A 12,094-nucleotide genomic window follows, 5' to 3' on the forward strand; every position below is an offset into this window, starting at 1 on the left:
ATCCCAGGTCCCTCATGACAGGGCAGGGCAGGTCAGAGGCGTGGACTGCAGTGAAGTGTGTGTGTGTGCTGTGTTTGGAAGGTACGACCTTTATAGTGTTTGAATGCAAGTGTCTCCTTTTTCCTTTCTTTTTTTGCTCTGTGGGAGTTTGGCTATTTGGAGAAAATGAGTCAAGTGGCTCTTTTCTTTTTTGAACTTGTTTATTTTTATATATATGAGTTTGGGCAGGAAGCTGTCCCTGGGGAGGTCATAACCTCTTGGAAAAATGACTTCACCCTTGGAAGAGGCCATAGGCAGTGTTACCCAGAGACATCCGTGACCTGCCCGTCTGCTGGAGGCTGGAAGACAGGTGTGGTCTTGATGCGTGTCATCTTCTGTGTGTGCTCTTCTGTATCTACGGGCATGATGTTTTTTGGGTGAGCCCTCACCTCCCGTTTCATTTTTTTCTCATTTTTAAAATTCATGGATTATGTAGTAAAGGCAATGGAACCATTTACCTTGCAGCTTTTCTTGCCTTTTTTCCCCCTCCAGGGCTGGGGATTGAACCCAGGGCCTCCTGCGGGTCAGGCAAGCACTCTTGAGCCACATCCCCAGCCCTTAAACTTGTAGTTTTTTATCATCTTCTTAATATTTAAAAGGTGGTGGATAGAGCAGACCAGTGTTCTTTTCTACCATCCTATGATTGGTAATTTCTCCTTTGGGGAGACAACTTGGCTTGGAAAGAACTCAGGAGCTTACTAATAATTCAATATTATTAACGGCCCATGTGCACATAGCTGATGTGAATAATTAATGTGAGGCTGTTCCGAGTGAGTAGGCAAAAGCACAAACTAATAAGAAATTTCACGCTGACAGTTTATCTTCCTGTGAAGCTGGTTTTTCAGAGAGTGGACCAGAATCAAAGGCTGTCTTTTTCTTTCTCATCCTACCAGGAGCTGGCAAAATTAAAAAAGAAAGCATTGTTCACTGTGTTCTGTCAGCACCTCCCCCACACAGGCCATTTTTTCAGGGTGGGGTAGGTTGAGGCCAACCTGGGGGACTTGGCACAGGTGTTTGACTCAGCCCCAAAGATATGTGACCTGGGAAGTGTTCACTGGTGGACAGTAGACTTTCCAAGGTAAAGGGCATTTCTGGTGGGTTTTCAAAGTTGCAGTTTACCTTTCTGTGTGATTGAATATTTCTTCTTTCTAAACACTTGTATTTCCCTGTACCATCTAAAATAAAGAACTTTAGTTATCTTGAGTAAGTCCCATGCCATTGTGACATCTGGTATCTTGCAAGGGCAAGGGGCAAATGTTCTGTGTGGTTGCTTCCTCAGTACTTGGTCTCAGATATGAAACTGCATTGTACTGGTCTCAGATCGCTGTGGAAACTCCATTTTTGAATTAGATTGTATTCCAATCTGTCCCTTTTTTCCCTTCCTACCAGACTGACTCAGAACTCTTCCTCCCCTGGGAAGATCTGTGCAAAGGCAGCTTTGTTCTCTCTTGTTTGCTACATCAAACTTTTATTGAGTGCCTACTGTATGTGTGCAAGGCCGTATGTTTGGCTTTGGAATGTGTGCTTGAATTTTAGGTAGTTTTGCCTTGGAGAAAGTCTTCAGCGATTGGGAATAAACTGGTGAACTATATTAATCCCTTTAGACCTGTCAGCTTTGGGGCTATTCCAAATCTGAAAAGATTTATTACATTATAGGACCAGAAACCTATATGGAAACCAGAAACCAATCAATATTTTTAAAAGAAGAGAATTTATTGTGGGAACTTGGTACCAAACTGTTAGAATGGGCCAGAGGGCTAAAAGAGAGCTGGTGGTTTTCCCTAGAGATTAGTAGCTGTAGAAAACTGCTATTGCCCCTAACGGAGGAGCAGAGAAAACTATTTGCTGGGCCCATTTCTGCAGCGTTGCTATAACTGTTGCCACTGTTGAATCACCACCTTGCATAAGAGCCAGGCCCAAGGACTCACATCCTGCATATCTCCAGAGCACGCAGCTGCCCCTGCTACCTGCCTCTGCTGCAGAGACCAGAACCAGGAGCAGATGGTCTCTGCTAGCATTGGGCCCATTGTTGTGTGTCAAAAGCAGGACTCAGATGGCAAAGGAGGCTGGAAAGGGATATTTCAAAATATTTTAGCAAGAGCACAGAAAGACTGGAATGAGGCTCGAGTTCCACCAGGATGCCTGTTTTTTTTTTTCCTCTATTTCTCCCTCCATCACCTTAAAGAAGCTTCTGTAAAATAGAATCGCTGGTACAATGATGGTTTTTTCAATCACATTTTATCTCCTTGTTAGCCGTGACCTGTGAGTAAGATTCAGTGTTTCTGAGTCCATCTCTCTGATGGGAACATTGGCAGAGTTTGTTATTCGTCTCACTGAGGATTTTGAAATTCTGGGACTATTCTAATATTCCAAATGTCATATTAAAACAAGAACATTGCCTAGTGTGAGTTTGCAGGAAATACACCTAAAGTCACCTAGTAGGTAGATAAACATCTCTTAGAAGTGATTTTGCTTTTCACAGAAGGCACAAAAACATTTTCCCAGAGTCACTACTAAATGGAAGTCAGCTGATCCCCGTCTCCTGCCTTCCCCAGCAGTGTGGCTCTGAAGCAGAGTTCTCTGTTGAGATTGATGGGCTCCGTGGAGTTGCTCTAACCCACTTCTCTGTCTGCTCTGGCTCCCACTAGCATGGTCTTCAGCCGAGAAGCCGTCAGGAGACTTCTCGCGAGCAAATGCCGATGCCACAGCATTGATTCCCCTGACGACATGGTCCTGGGCATGTGCTTTAGTGGGCTGGGCATCCCTATGATACACAGCCCTCTCTTCCATCAGGTGAGACCATGGGTTCTATTCTTACCACAGGGGGAAGGGGGGATTTCCCTCCCATTTAAGGGCTCTACTCCTTTCTCTTCTTATATTTTGGGAATGATCTTAAGAACTATATCGACAAGCCCCAGGGGACATTCTTAACGAACCTTGTGTCCTCCATGAATGCTATGAAGATGGAAAGCAAATACATCTAGGAACCCAAATGGTGCTGGGCTAGTGTCTTTGTGTGTAGGACCTGGCAAAAGCTTCTCTCTCTTTCTCTTTGTTTTCAGTTAAAACAAACTGATGACATTTAAAAAATTTTGGATGTTATCTAAAAATATATAGGACTGACCTAATTTTGTCCTAGTGGTCATCAACTGTGTGTAGTTCAACACTATCCTCAGGTTTTATACTATCCACCTCGCTTTGATTTTACCTGGACTTCTCCCTTTTGATTGTCATTAAACCAACTGGCTAACATCTATTAATTTCCAATATGCTACCTGAATATATTTTGAGGGCTACAGAAAAGAAGAGATGATATTTATCAGGCATGATTAGTTGTTATAGTGTCACCGTATGCATTTTGGGGTTGGAGAAAGGAATCCTTCTGCATTGTTTTTAGTACTATTTCATGAATCTAGTCAGTGAATGTCCTTCTATTCTAAGACTAATAGCAGGTGTACATAAACTAAAAATAACCATAGATCTATACCCATCTAATGTACTCCTTCAAGAAATTCAAAGCCTTTTGAAATCTGAATGTCTTTTAAGTGCTCTTCCTTACATCGAAAATATATTCTTCATGCTTTATTTAATAATAGGAGGAAATGCTATCATAGCAATTTAGAAAATGGAGCATGAGAAAAACAACACTATAGAAAACAACTTGAACAAAGCAAAGAAAGTGTTGCATTATCAAGAAAGGCAGACTCCATTTCTATGTCCTTGAGACGGTAAGGGAGTATAAAAGTAGACCTTTACTAAAAAGAAATTCATGGTAAACCTCCTTGCTGGTACCAGAATGAAGGCACTTATCCATCCTCGAGAAGTCTGACCCATTTTAAGCCAATGAATTGTGTTCTGATGACTCAGAAAAGCAAGATATTCTCTGTCTCTTCCTCTTTTGCTTTATCTCATGATGTTTCACTCATAGAAAAGGAAGGTTAATTAAATCTGCTGGTGTATAAGGAAAGTAATTTGTCAAGGTTATATAGTGTGACAGGTCTTAGATTGTTAGGGTCACTTTTTCTCTTAGGAAAGAACACATTAGTATATAAACTAATAAGAAGAAAAGAGAGAAGGAAAACAATCTAACCCTTAAGCAAAAGTCCTTTGAAGGTAATTTTTTAAAAAGTTTGGTTTTTTTTCCCACACTTTAAAACCCTTCTCTAAATCACATAATCAATTTTAAACTTTTCCAAAATCATAAAATATGTTTAAAACCTATCCTCCCCTAAAGAGACTGCTGTATCTTCCAATCCTTAAGCCTCTTTTAGAGTTTGACATTATTTGGACAGTACTTTCTGTTTGTAATGTTTGAACACAGATCCAAACAGCTCTTTTATTCATATTGACAGTGACATAAGAGGCAAAGTAATAAAGTCTAAGAGTGCTGATGAGTCAGAGGGAGAGAGATTATTTGGAAACAGCCTGGCACTGTTTCCTGGGCCATATTCCTTCTGTTTCCAGTCAGGGGATATAACCGTGAAATCATAGATTTAGAAGGGGACTCCAAGGGATGTCTCGTACATCCATTCAGTAAAAGCAAAGTATCTAGAGTGCATGGTTTTGTTCTTCCAAAATTATATGCCACTAATGGATCTGGTGGTGTCAATGGTATTGAATTCCCTGCACAAAGTACAAGCAAGCTGGGCAAAATTGTCAAAATAACGATTTCAAGCCTCTGGAAATCAAATAAAAGCTAACAATAAATTGAGAAACATTGATTTCTGAAAAATTGCTACACTTCAAGGTAAGAACAGTAGATCTGAGGCTTTCTTGCCTGAAACCACTACCATCCTTAAGTCCTCCCCAGCCCCTTAACTTAGTTAGAACAGCAGTTTTACCAGAATGGACCTGGATGGAATAAACAACACTTTGCTGCCAGAGGGGGAGGGACTTGATTGGGGAAGGGGAGATGAACACCCACAGGTATATCAGCTAAAAATGTTAATGTTGGTAGGAAACAAAGAAAAGCAACCTGCATCTTTACTGGTCTGAAGTTGCAGTCTGAGTTAAGGTGAGGAAATGTGACATCTTATGCCCTAGAAATAAGAGTAGCTACATGGTTAGATAAACTCTTTACACTTATCCCTAGCCCGTTTGAAAACTGTGCAAATGTGTAAGAGTGGGGTTGAGTCCAGCGGAAAGCAAAGTCAAGGCATGTTTGAAAACTGGCTGAAGCTGTAGATTGCTTTCCAGCCCACACACAGATGGAAGCCCTGCAGACTGGAGATGTTTAAGCACAACTTCTGTGCATATGTTAGTCCAACTAAGTTATTCAGGGGCAGAGATGACTTGATTCAGGCCAGGTCAAAACTAAAAGTAAGAACTCTAACTAATCAGCATTTGTACATGATAGGGAGAAAGAGTCCATAGTATAAGTCCAGGCAAGTTACTTTAAAAGGAAAGCAATAAAAATGAATCAGATTTGTGGGTTGATATAATACACTATCTAAAAATTACCAGTTTTGATTAAATAATCCTGAGACATATACAAAGAAACATCATCGGGGAAAATGCAATGAATAGAAACTAACTCTTGAGTAGGACCAGATGTTGGATTTGATAAGTGAATACTTCAGAGCACTAATAAAAATACAGTCATAGAATTAAAGGAAACTCTGCTCAAAGAACTAAAGACAAATATAATGACAATGACAATAAATAGGGGTTCTTTTTAAAATACCTTTATTTTGTTTATTTGTTTATTTTTATGTGGTGCTGAGGATCAAACCCAGTGAATGCCTCATGCACGTGAGCCAAGCGGTCTACCACTGAGTCACAAGCCCAGCCCTAAATAGGGATTCTTAATAGGAAAAAATAGAAATCAACATAAAGAACCCAATGAAGTCTATAATTACAAAATCCAATAACTGAAATTAGAAATCATATAGCTTAATTTAACAGTATGTTTGAGATGGCAGAAGAAAAATCTCAGTGAATTCGATGAATGATCAATAGAAATTACCAAATCTAAAGGAAACTGAGGACAAAAAACTGTAGAAAAATGAACAGACCTCCTAGACATGATGAACCACAGAGTGCACCAACATTCACTTGAGGGCAGTCCTGGAGAGAGAGGGTAGGGAAAATGGGACCACAGAAATTTCTTTTTAAGAAGTAACTGTTGGAACTTTCTAAACGTAGTAAGAAAGAATCTGTGGAGCCAAGAAACTCAACAAATTCCAAAAAGGGTAATAATGAAAAGAATCACATGACAAACTTTGAAAAGACCAAAACAAACAGAAAATCTTGAGAGCAACAAGCCTGATCATCGTGAAGAGCGGGACAAATATGATGATTAGGTGAGTTCTCATAAATAATGAGGCAAAAAGAAAAAAACAACAACTGTCAATCAATCATCCTCTATTCAGTAAAATTATGCTTCCAAATGAAAGTGAAATAAAGACATTCTCAGATGAACAAAAAAGATTTCTTTTGCTAGTACACATTCCCTTCAAGAACGAGCTGGAAAAAGTCCTTCAGGCTGAAAGGAGATGGCATGAAATGGTAACTGGAATATACAGGTAGGAATGAAGAACACTGAAAAGGGTTTTGTTGGTAAATATGAAAGACGTGTGTGCTTCTGTGTGTGTGTGGGGGGGGGTTGTGTGTGTTTGCATGAATATGTGTGATTAAGAGAAGAGGACAGAACATACATGTATGTTTATATGTGTGTCTATAAATTAAGAGAAGGAATGTGTATGTGTATAAAGCAAGGGAAGGAATTTGAGCTGTTGTAGCAAAGTTGATTTTGTTAGAATTATCTGTAATCTGATAAGTTACAGATGCATGTTGTCCCTGGAGCAACCTCTAAGAACCACCATTTGACCCTGTTATCCCACTCCTTGGTACACATCCAAAGGATTTAAAATCAACATACTATAGTGATGCAGCCACAGTTCACAACAGCTAAGCTATGGAAACAACCTAGATGCCCTTAAACAGATGAATGGAGTGGCATATATACTCAATGGAGTATTACTCAGCCATAAAGAATGACTTTATGACATGTGCCAGTAAATAAATACATATTTAAAGTTAGTTTTCTGTTTGCTAATCATAGCATGAATCTTTGACGTATTAGGTTTCTATTGGTCTCGTGGGTTGTAATTCAGTTTCTTCAGTAAATACATTTGTTTAAACAGATTTTCTGTTTCTTCTTGAAACAGTTTTGCTAATGAATATGATTTCAGTAACTTTTCCATTTTGTTTAAAATGTTGGCATGATTTCGGTAAAGTAATGATATCCCCTCTTGCATTCCTGATTTGGTGATGTGTATTGTCTCTCTTTTTTTCTTGACCAACTTAGCTAAGCTTCTGCCAGTTTCATGCCAAAAAATCATACCAAAATCATAGCAGTTTTCTCTAGTGAAACCAACAAGTTAGTGCTAAAATTTCTATGGAAAGGCGGAATGATTTTTTAAAAGATTCAAAATTAGAGAAATTATACTAGCTGATTTCAAACCTTACTATAAATATATAATAATAAAGACAATGTAAAATTGTGTGAAGTTAAACATACATCTGTGGAATAGGATAAAGATTCTAGAAATAAGCCCTCCCATTGATGTAAACTGATTTTTATCCAGGGCATTTCAGTGGTGGAAAGAAACAAATGGTGCTGGAACAATTGTATATCAATATACCATGAGAAAACTTTGAATCTTGCCTTACACCATGCAAAAAAAATTAATTCAAAATGGGTGAGAGTTCACAATGTGGGAAGTAAAGCTTAAACTTTTAGAAAGTTAGGGATAATTTGCTGTGACCTGAATTTAGGCAAGGATTTTTTATTAAAATTAAAAGCATGACCCAAAAAGGAAGAATTAATAAGTCAAACTTCATATAACCTTTATTCCTTAAGAGATATTGGAAAAACCAAACCAAACCACAGTGTAGGATAAAATATTTACAAATTATATATCTGATAGGGGACACGGGTCTAGAATATAATGTCCTTTTACAACTCAATGAGAAATGAAATCTTTAAGTTTGGAGTGGGCAAAAAAAAATTTGAATGGACATTTCACTAAAGAAGATAAGTGAATGACTAATAAGCAAAAAAATTCTTATTATTATTCACAATAATCTAAAATTGAAAGCAATCAGAATGTTTATCAACTAATGACTAGGTGAATAGAATATGGTATCTTTGTTTTGGTCAGTTTTTTCAATGCTGAGAGAAAGGACCTGACCAGAACAATTTTGGAGGAGGAAAGGTTTATTTGAGGGCTCGTGATTTCAGAGGTTAGCCCATAGAAGGCTGCCTCCATTTCTCAGGGCTCCAGGAGAGACTGGACATCATGGTGGGAGAGTGTGGTGGAGGGAAGTGGCTCACATCATGGTGATCAGCAAGTAGAAAGAGAAACTCCATTTCCAGATACAAAATATGTACCCCAAAACCATGTCCCCTAGTCCCACCTCCTCCAGCCACACCCTATCACTTCAGTTACCACTCAGTTAATCCCTATCAGGGGATTAATCCACTGATTGGGTTAAGCTTCTTACAACTGGATCATTTCTCCTCTGAACCTTGCATTGTCTTACAATTGGGGGGCACCTCACATCCAAACCATAACAGTGTTCATGCATGGTAGCATTAGTCAGTAGCACAAAGGTATGAACTACCGATACTTGCAACAGTGCTGAGCCAGGAACAAAATATTCACATTGTGTGATTCCATTCTTAAGAGAAAGGCGACACTGTAGAGATGAGACAAATCAGGGGTTTCTTGGGGCTGCCAGTAGGAGTGGGGATTAATTGCAATTATACACAAGGAGATTGGTGGTGGTGGTGAAATTGTAATGTTCTAAAACTGGTTTTATGGTTGCCCCCAAATCATTTTTTTCTTTATTTGTTTTTGGAAATTTTTAAAGTGTTTCAAACACTGTTTCTCTGGGTGAACTGTATAGTGTATAAACCATTCTTTTTGGGTGTATTGTATGTCTAAGGAGGTACAATTTTAATCTCTATTTGTGGAACTGCTCATTGAGCTCTAAAGAGGGATAAGAAGGTTTTAATGGTTCTCAATTTATGTCCTTGTACAGTTGAAGCAGTCTCTCTTGCCTATCACATTCAAGGTTGCCCTTCCCCACCCCTGTACCTGCCTGTTTGGGATTTCCTTTTGGCATTTTGGACAGAGATGGGATAAGAGGTTCTATAGACTTCTCTGTGTTATGGATGCTTCTGGGGATGGATTTTTTTTTCTAGTTTTGCCTTATTCTTTTCTGTGACCTCATGCATTGAAAATGACAGCACATTCTAATGCTTAATGAGCCAACTGTTCACAGGTATGCATGGGCTTGCTGAGATGCTATTAATCACTCTTGGAATCCGTGTTAACAGAGGGATTTTTTCCCTCCTGTTCGATGCATTAGTATCTCTGGCAATTCATTTTCACTTGTGAAAAATAAGCCAGGATTTCTTTTCTTTGCTTTTACTTCTTTCTTCTGAGAACACTGTGGGAATTACCCCAGAAATGAATTGAGAGCCTGTTTCTCTCTGGTTTTCTTTCCTGCTGGTAAACTCTCACAGGGCCTCACAAATAAGCATTATCTAATATATGAATTCCTTCAACTAATATTTGAAACTTTCCCAGTGCAATTAGACTATATTCCGGTATGTATTTTTATTGGTCTATCTTCCCTCTTAAAATTCCCTTCTTAGACTTTTAAACTCCATGAGTCCTTAGAATCCTTAAAGGGTAATACAGTAGCAATTGTGAGAGTTCTTCCCCCACATTATTTTAACTTTTCCTCACATTTGAGCTGTGTCTTTGTGTCACTCCGAGGAGCATCCCAATGAGGCTAGGCTCGTTGAGGCATTGTTGGGTGTGTGGCTGGAGCAGTGGGCCAAGGACGGGCAGCAGGTGTCCTGGTGCAACCTTAATGGGAGCTGGCCACCTCTTTCTTGTCCCCATTCCAACATTTGCTAATTTGATTACTTCTGAGAGCTCCAGTTTCCTCATTTCAATAATATTCTGTCCTTCTTGGAAGGTTTCAAGGATTAAATGAGATAAAATTTAACAAAGGTAACACCATTTAAGAGAGTTTATTTAAGTATCCACATCAAAAATGTAGGCAGATTATACTAAAATACTAGCCTAGAAAAGACTTGTTTTTAAAATGTATTATATTTAATTTTAATAGTCAAGATGATTTTCTGTTGATAAACCAATGAATTACTCTATAAAACAGATGGGCCATATAAATTCATAAGCAAATTAAGAAAATCGAGAGAACATGATTGCTCTGTTTAGAGCAAACGAAATTGTCTAGCTCTGATTTTCCTTCTAACATTATAGTTTGTAACTTCAGTCTCTAAAACATTCTAGGTTATATCTGATCCTGCTTATGGTTTCTAAGTTCTAGAGAATTCTGAAATGATGATAACACAGAAAAACTTTACAGTCCTCTTGCAAAGTGCTTTGGTTAACTCACATTTTTGAAAATTCATATTTCTGGAACTAGAATTATATAACTTCTCTCTGATGGACCCCATGTTGTCTTTCTTTGGAAGATATCACTCCATTATGGTAGAGAACTAGATAGGCCGAGGGACCCTGAGAACTCCTCACCCCAGTGAACTGCATAACCCATGTGTGATGGGGTTTCCCGAGAGGGACCTGGGAATTAATTTTGCTGCTTTTATTCGGAGATCATAATACTAAGTTAAATGACTTACCTAGGAAAACTTTTCACGCTTACTGCCATGCTTAAAGACTCTTCCACAGACAAAACTATGGGATCTCCAAGTAAAAATCAAAGCATCTGGGATATTAAAGTAATTGGAGACTCAAAAGCAAGGAACCTGGAGTTAGAAGAAGATGGTAGAAAATAAGGTTCCCTCTTGCTTTTTGATTCCCGTAACCAGTAACAAATATTGAAATGAAGCATTTGCTATTTAAATTCAAATGTTATTTGGAAACAGTTATTTTTGATCACCAAAAGAGCATAATTCTTTGTTCTTCATGCAGGCTCGGCCAACAGATTACTCAAAGGACTTACTTTCTCATCAGGTTCCTATATCATTTCACAAATATTGGAACATCGATCCAGTGAAGGTGTATTTCACGTGGTTGGCACCCAATGAGGAGGAAAAAGCCACACAAAAGACACAAAATGTTTTTAGAGAAGAGTTGTGAAGCCTGGCAGCCAGGGAGCATGGATTGGGGAAGGGAGCAGAAATGGAGACTTGACATTGATGAGAGCTGCAGCCAAGTCAGGATGGCACCTGGCGTTTTGCCAGGGGGAGTGGTTGAGAGGTGGCGCCAGCAAGCCATTAGGATGGTGATGGTTGAATTCTCGCGGAGTTCCCGTTGAGTTCCTGTTGAGCTCTCGTGGAATTCCTAGAGAGTTCGTGTGGGTTCGCGGAGTTCCCGTTGAGTTCCAGTAGAGCTCTCGCGGAGTTCCTGGAGAGTTCGCGGGGGTGGCGTTCACGGGGTTCGGAAATAAAGTTTGTTCCTGCTTGAATCTACAAGTGGCTCATGACATCCCGGTTATTTGTGCCCAGCCAGACTGCGGCATTTGGTGGCCCATGCGGGGAGCGCCTGAAGCTTGGGGGTAAGTGAAACTGCTTGCCACTGAGGGCAGGGCGAGAGAATGGGTGACCATTTCAAAAAACAATGTGTTCTTGTTTTGATTTGTTTTGTTTTTGTTTCAAGCTGCCTGTCCCTAGAACTTTCTCAGGCAAACTGGGGAAAGTGGTTGGCTCAAGGTTTGAAGTTGTTCGGCCCTGAGGAAGAGATAGAGATAGACCACGGATACACATGTCAAGAAAATAGAAAATCTGATACAAATTTTTGTTCCATTTTTGTTTCATTCTGTTTTGGTTTTGTTTTGTGTTATCTTGTTGGGTTGCGTTATCTTTGTAGCAGAAATATGGGGTCAGAAATTAGCAAAAAACAAACCGAAAGAGTGTTAAGTAAATTGCTAGAGGAAGGAGGCACCTCAGTAAAACCGAGAACAGTTCGGGCATACGTTGATACCATACAAAAATGTAGGAGGGCAGTGAATTCCCCATGCTTTAGATTTCAAAACAGTGAAGCAGCTGAAA

The 12,094-nt window shown here is 39.3% G+C and overlaps 1 protein-coding gene across 1 annotated transcript in view; it reads left to right on the top strand.

Annotated features, from left to right (window-relative positions):
* Window positions 1-11,511, top strand: part of B3glct (beta 3-glucosyltransferase) — a 109,177-nt gene extending 97,666 nt beyond the window's left edge. Inside the window, exons 14-15 of the mRNA XM_026388380.2 lie at window positions 2,688-2,832; window positions 11,016-11,511. Coding sequence (XP_026244165.2) covers window positions 2,688-2,832; window positions 11,016-11,183 — 313 coding nt within the window. The 3' untranslated portion in view covers window positions 11,184-11,511. The remainder of the gene's footprint in view (window positions 1-2,687; window positions 2,833-11,015) is intronic.
* Window positions 11,512-12,094: the final 583 nt, after the last annotated feature.

Source organism: Urocitellus parryii, chromosome 2, assembly GCF_045843805.1.
Source record: "Urocitellus parryii isolate mUroPar1 chromosome 2, mUroPar1.hap1, whole genome shotgun sequence".
Lineage (NCBI taxonomy): Eukaryota > Metazoa > Chordata > Mammalia > Rodentia > Sciuridae > Urocitellus > Urocitellus parryii.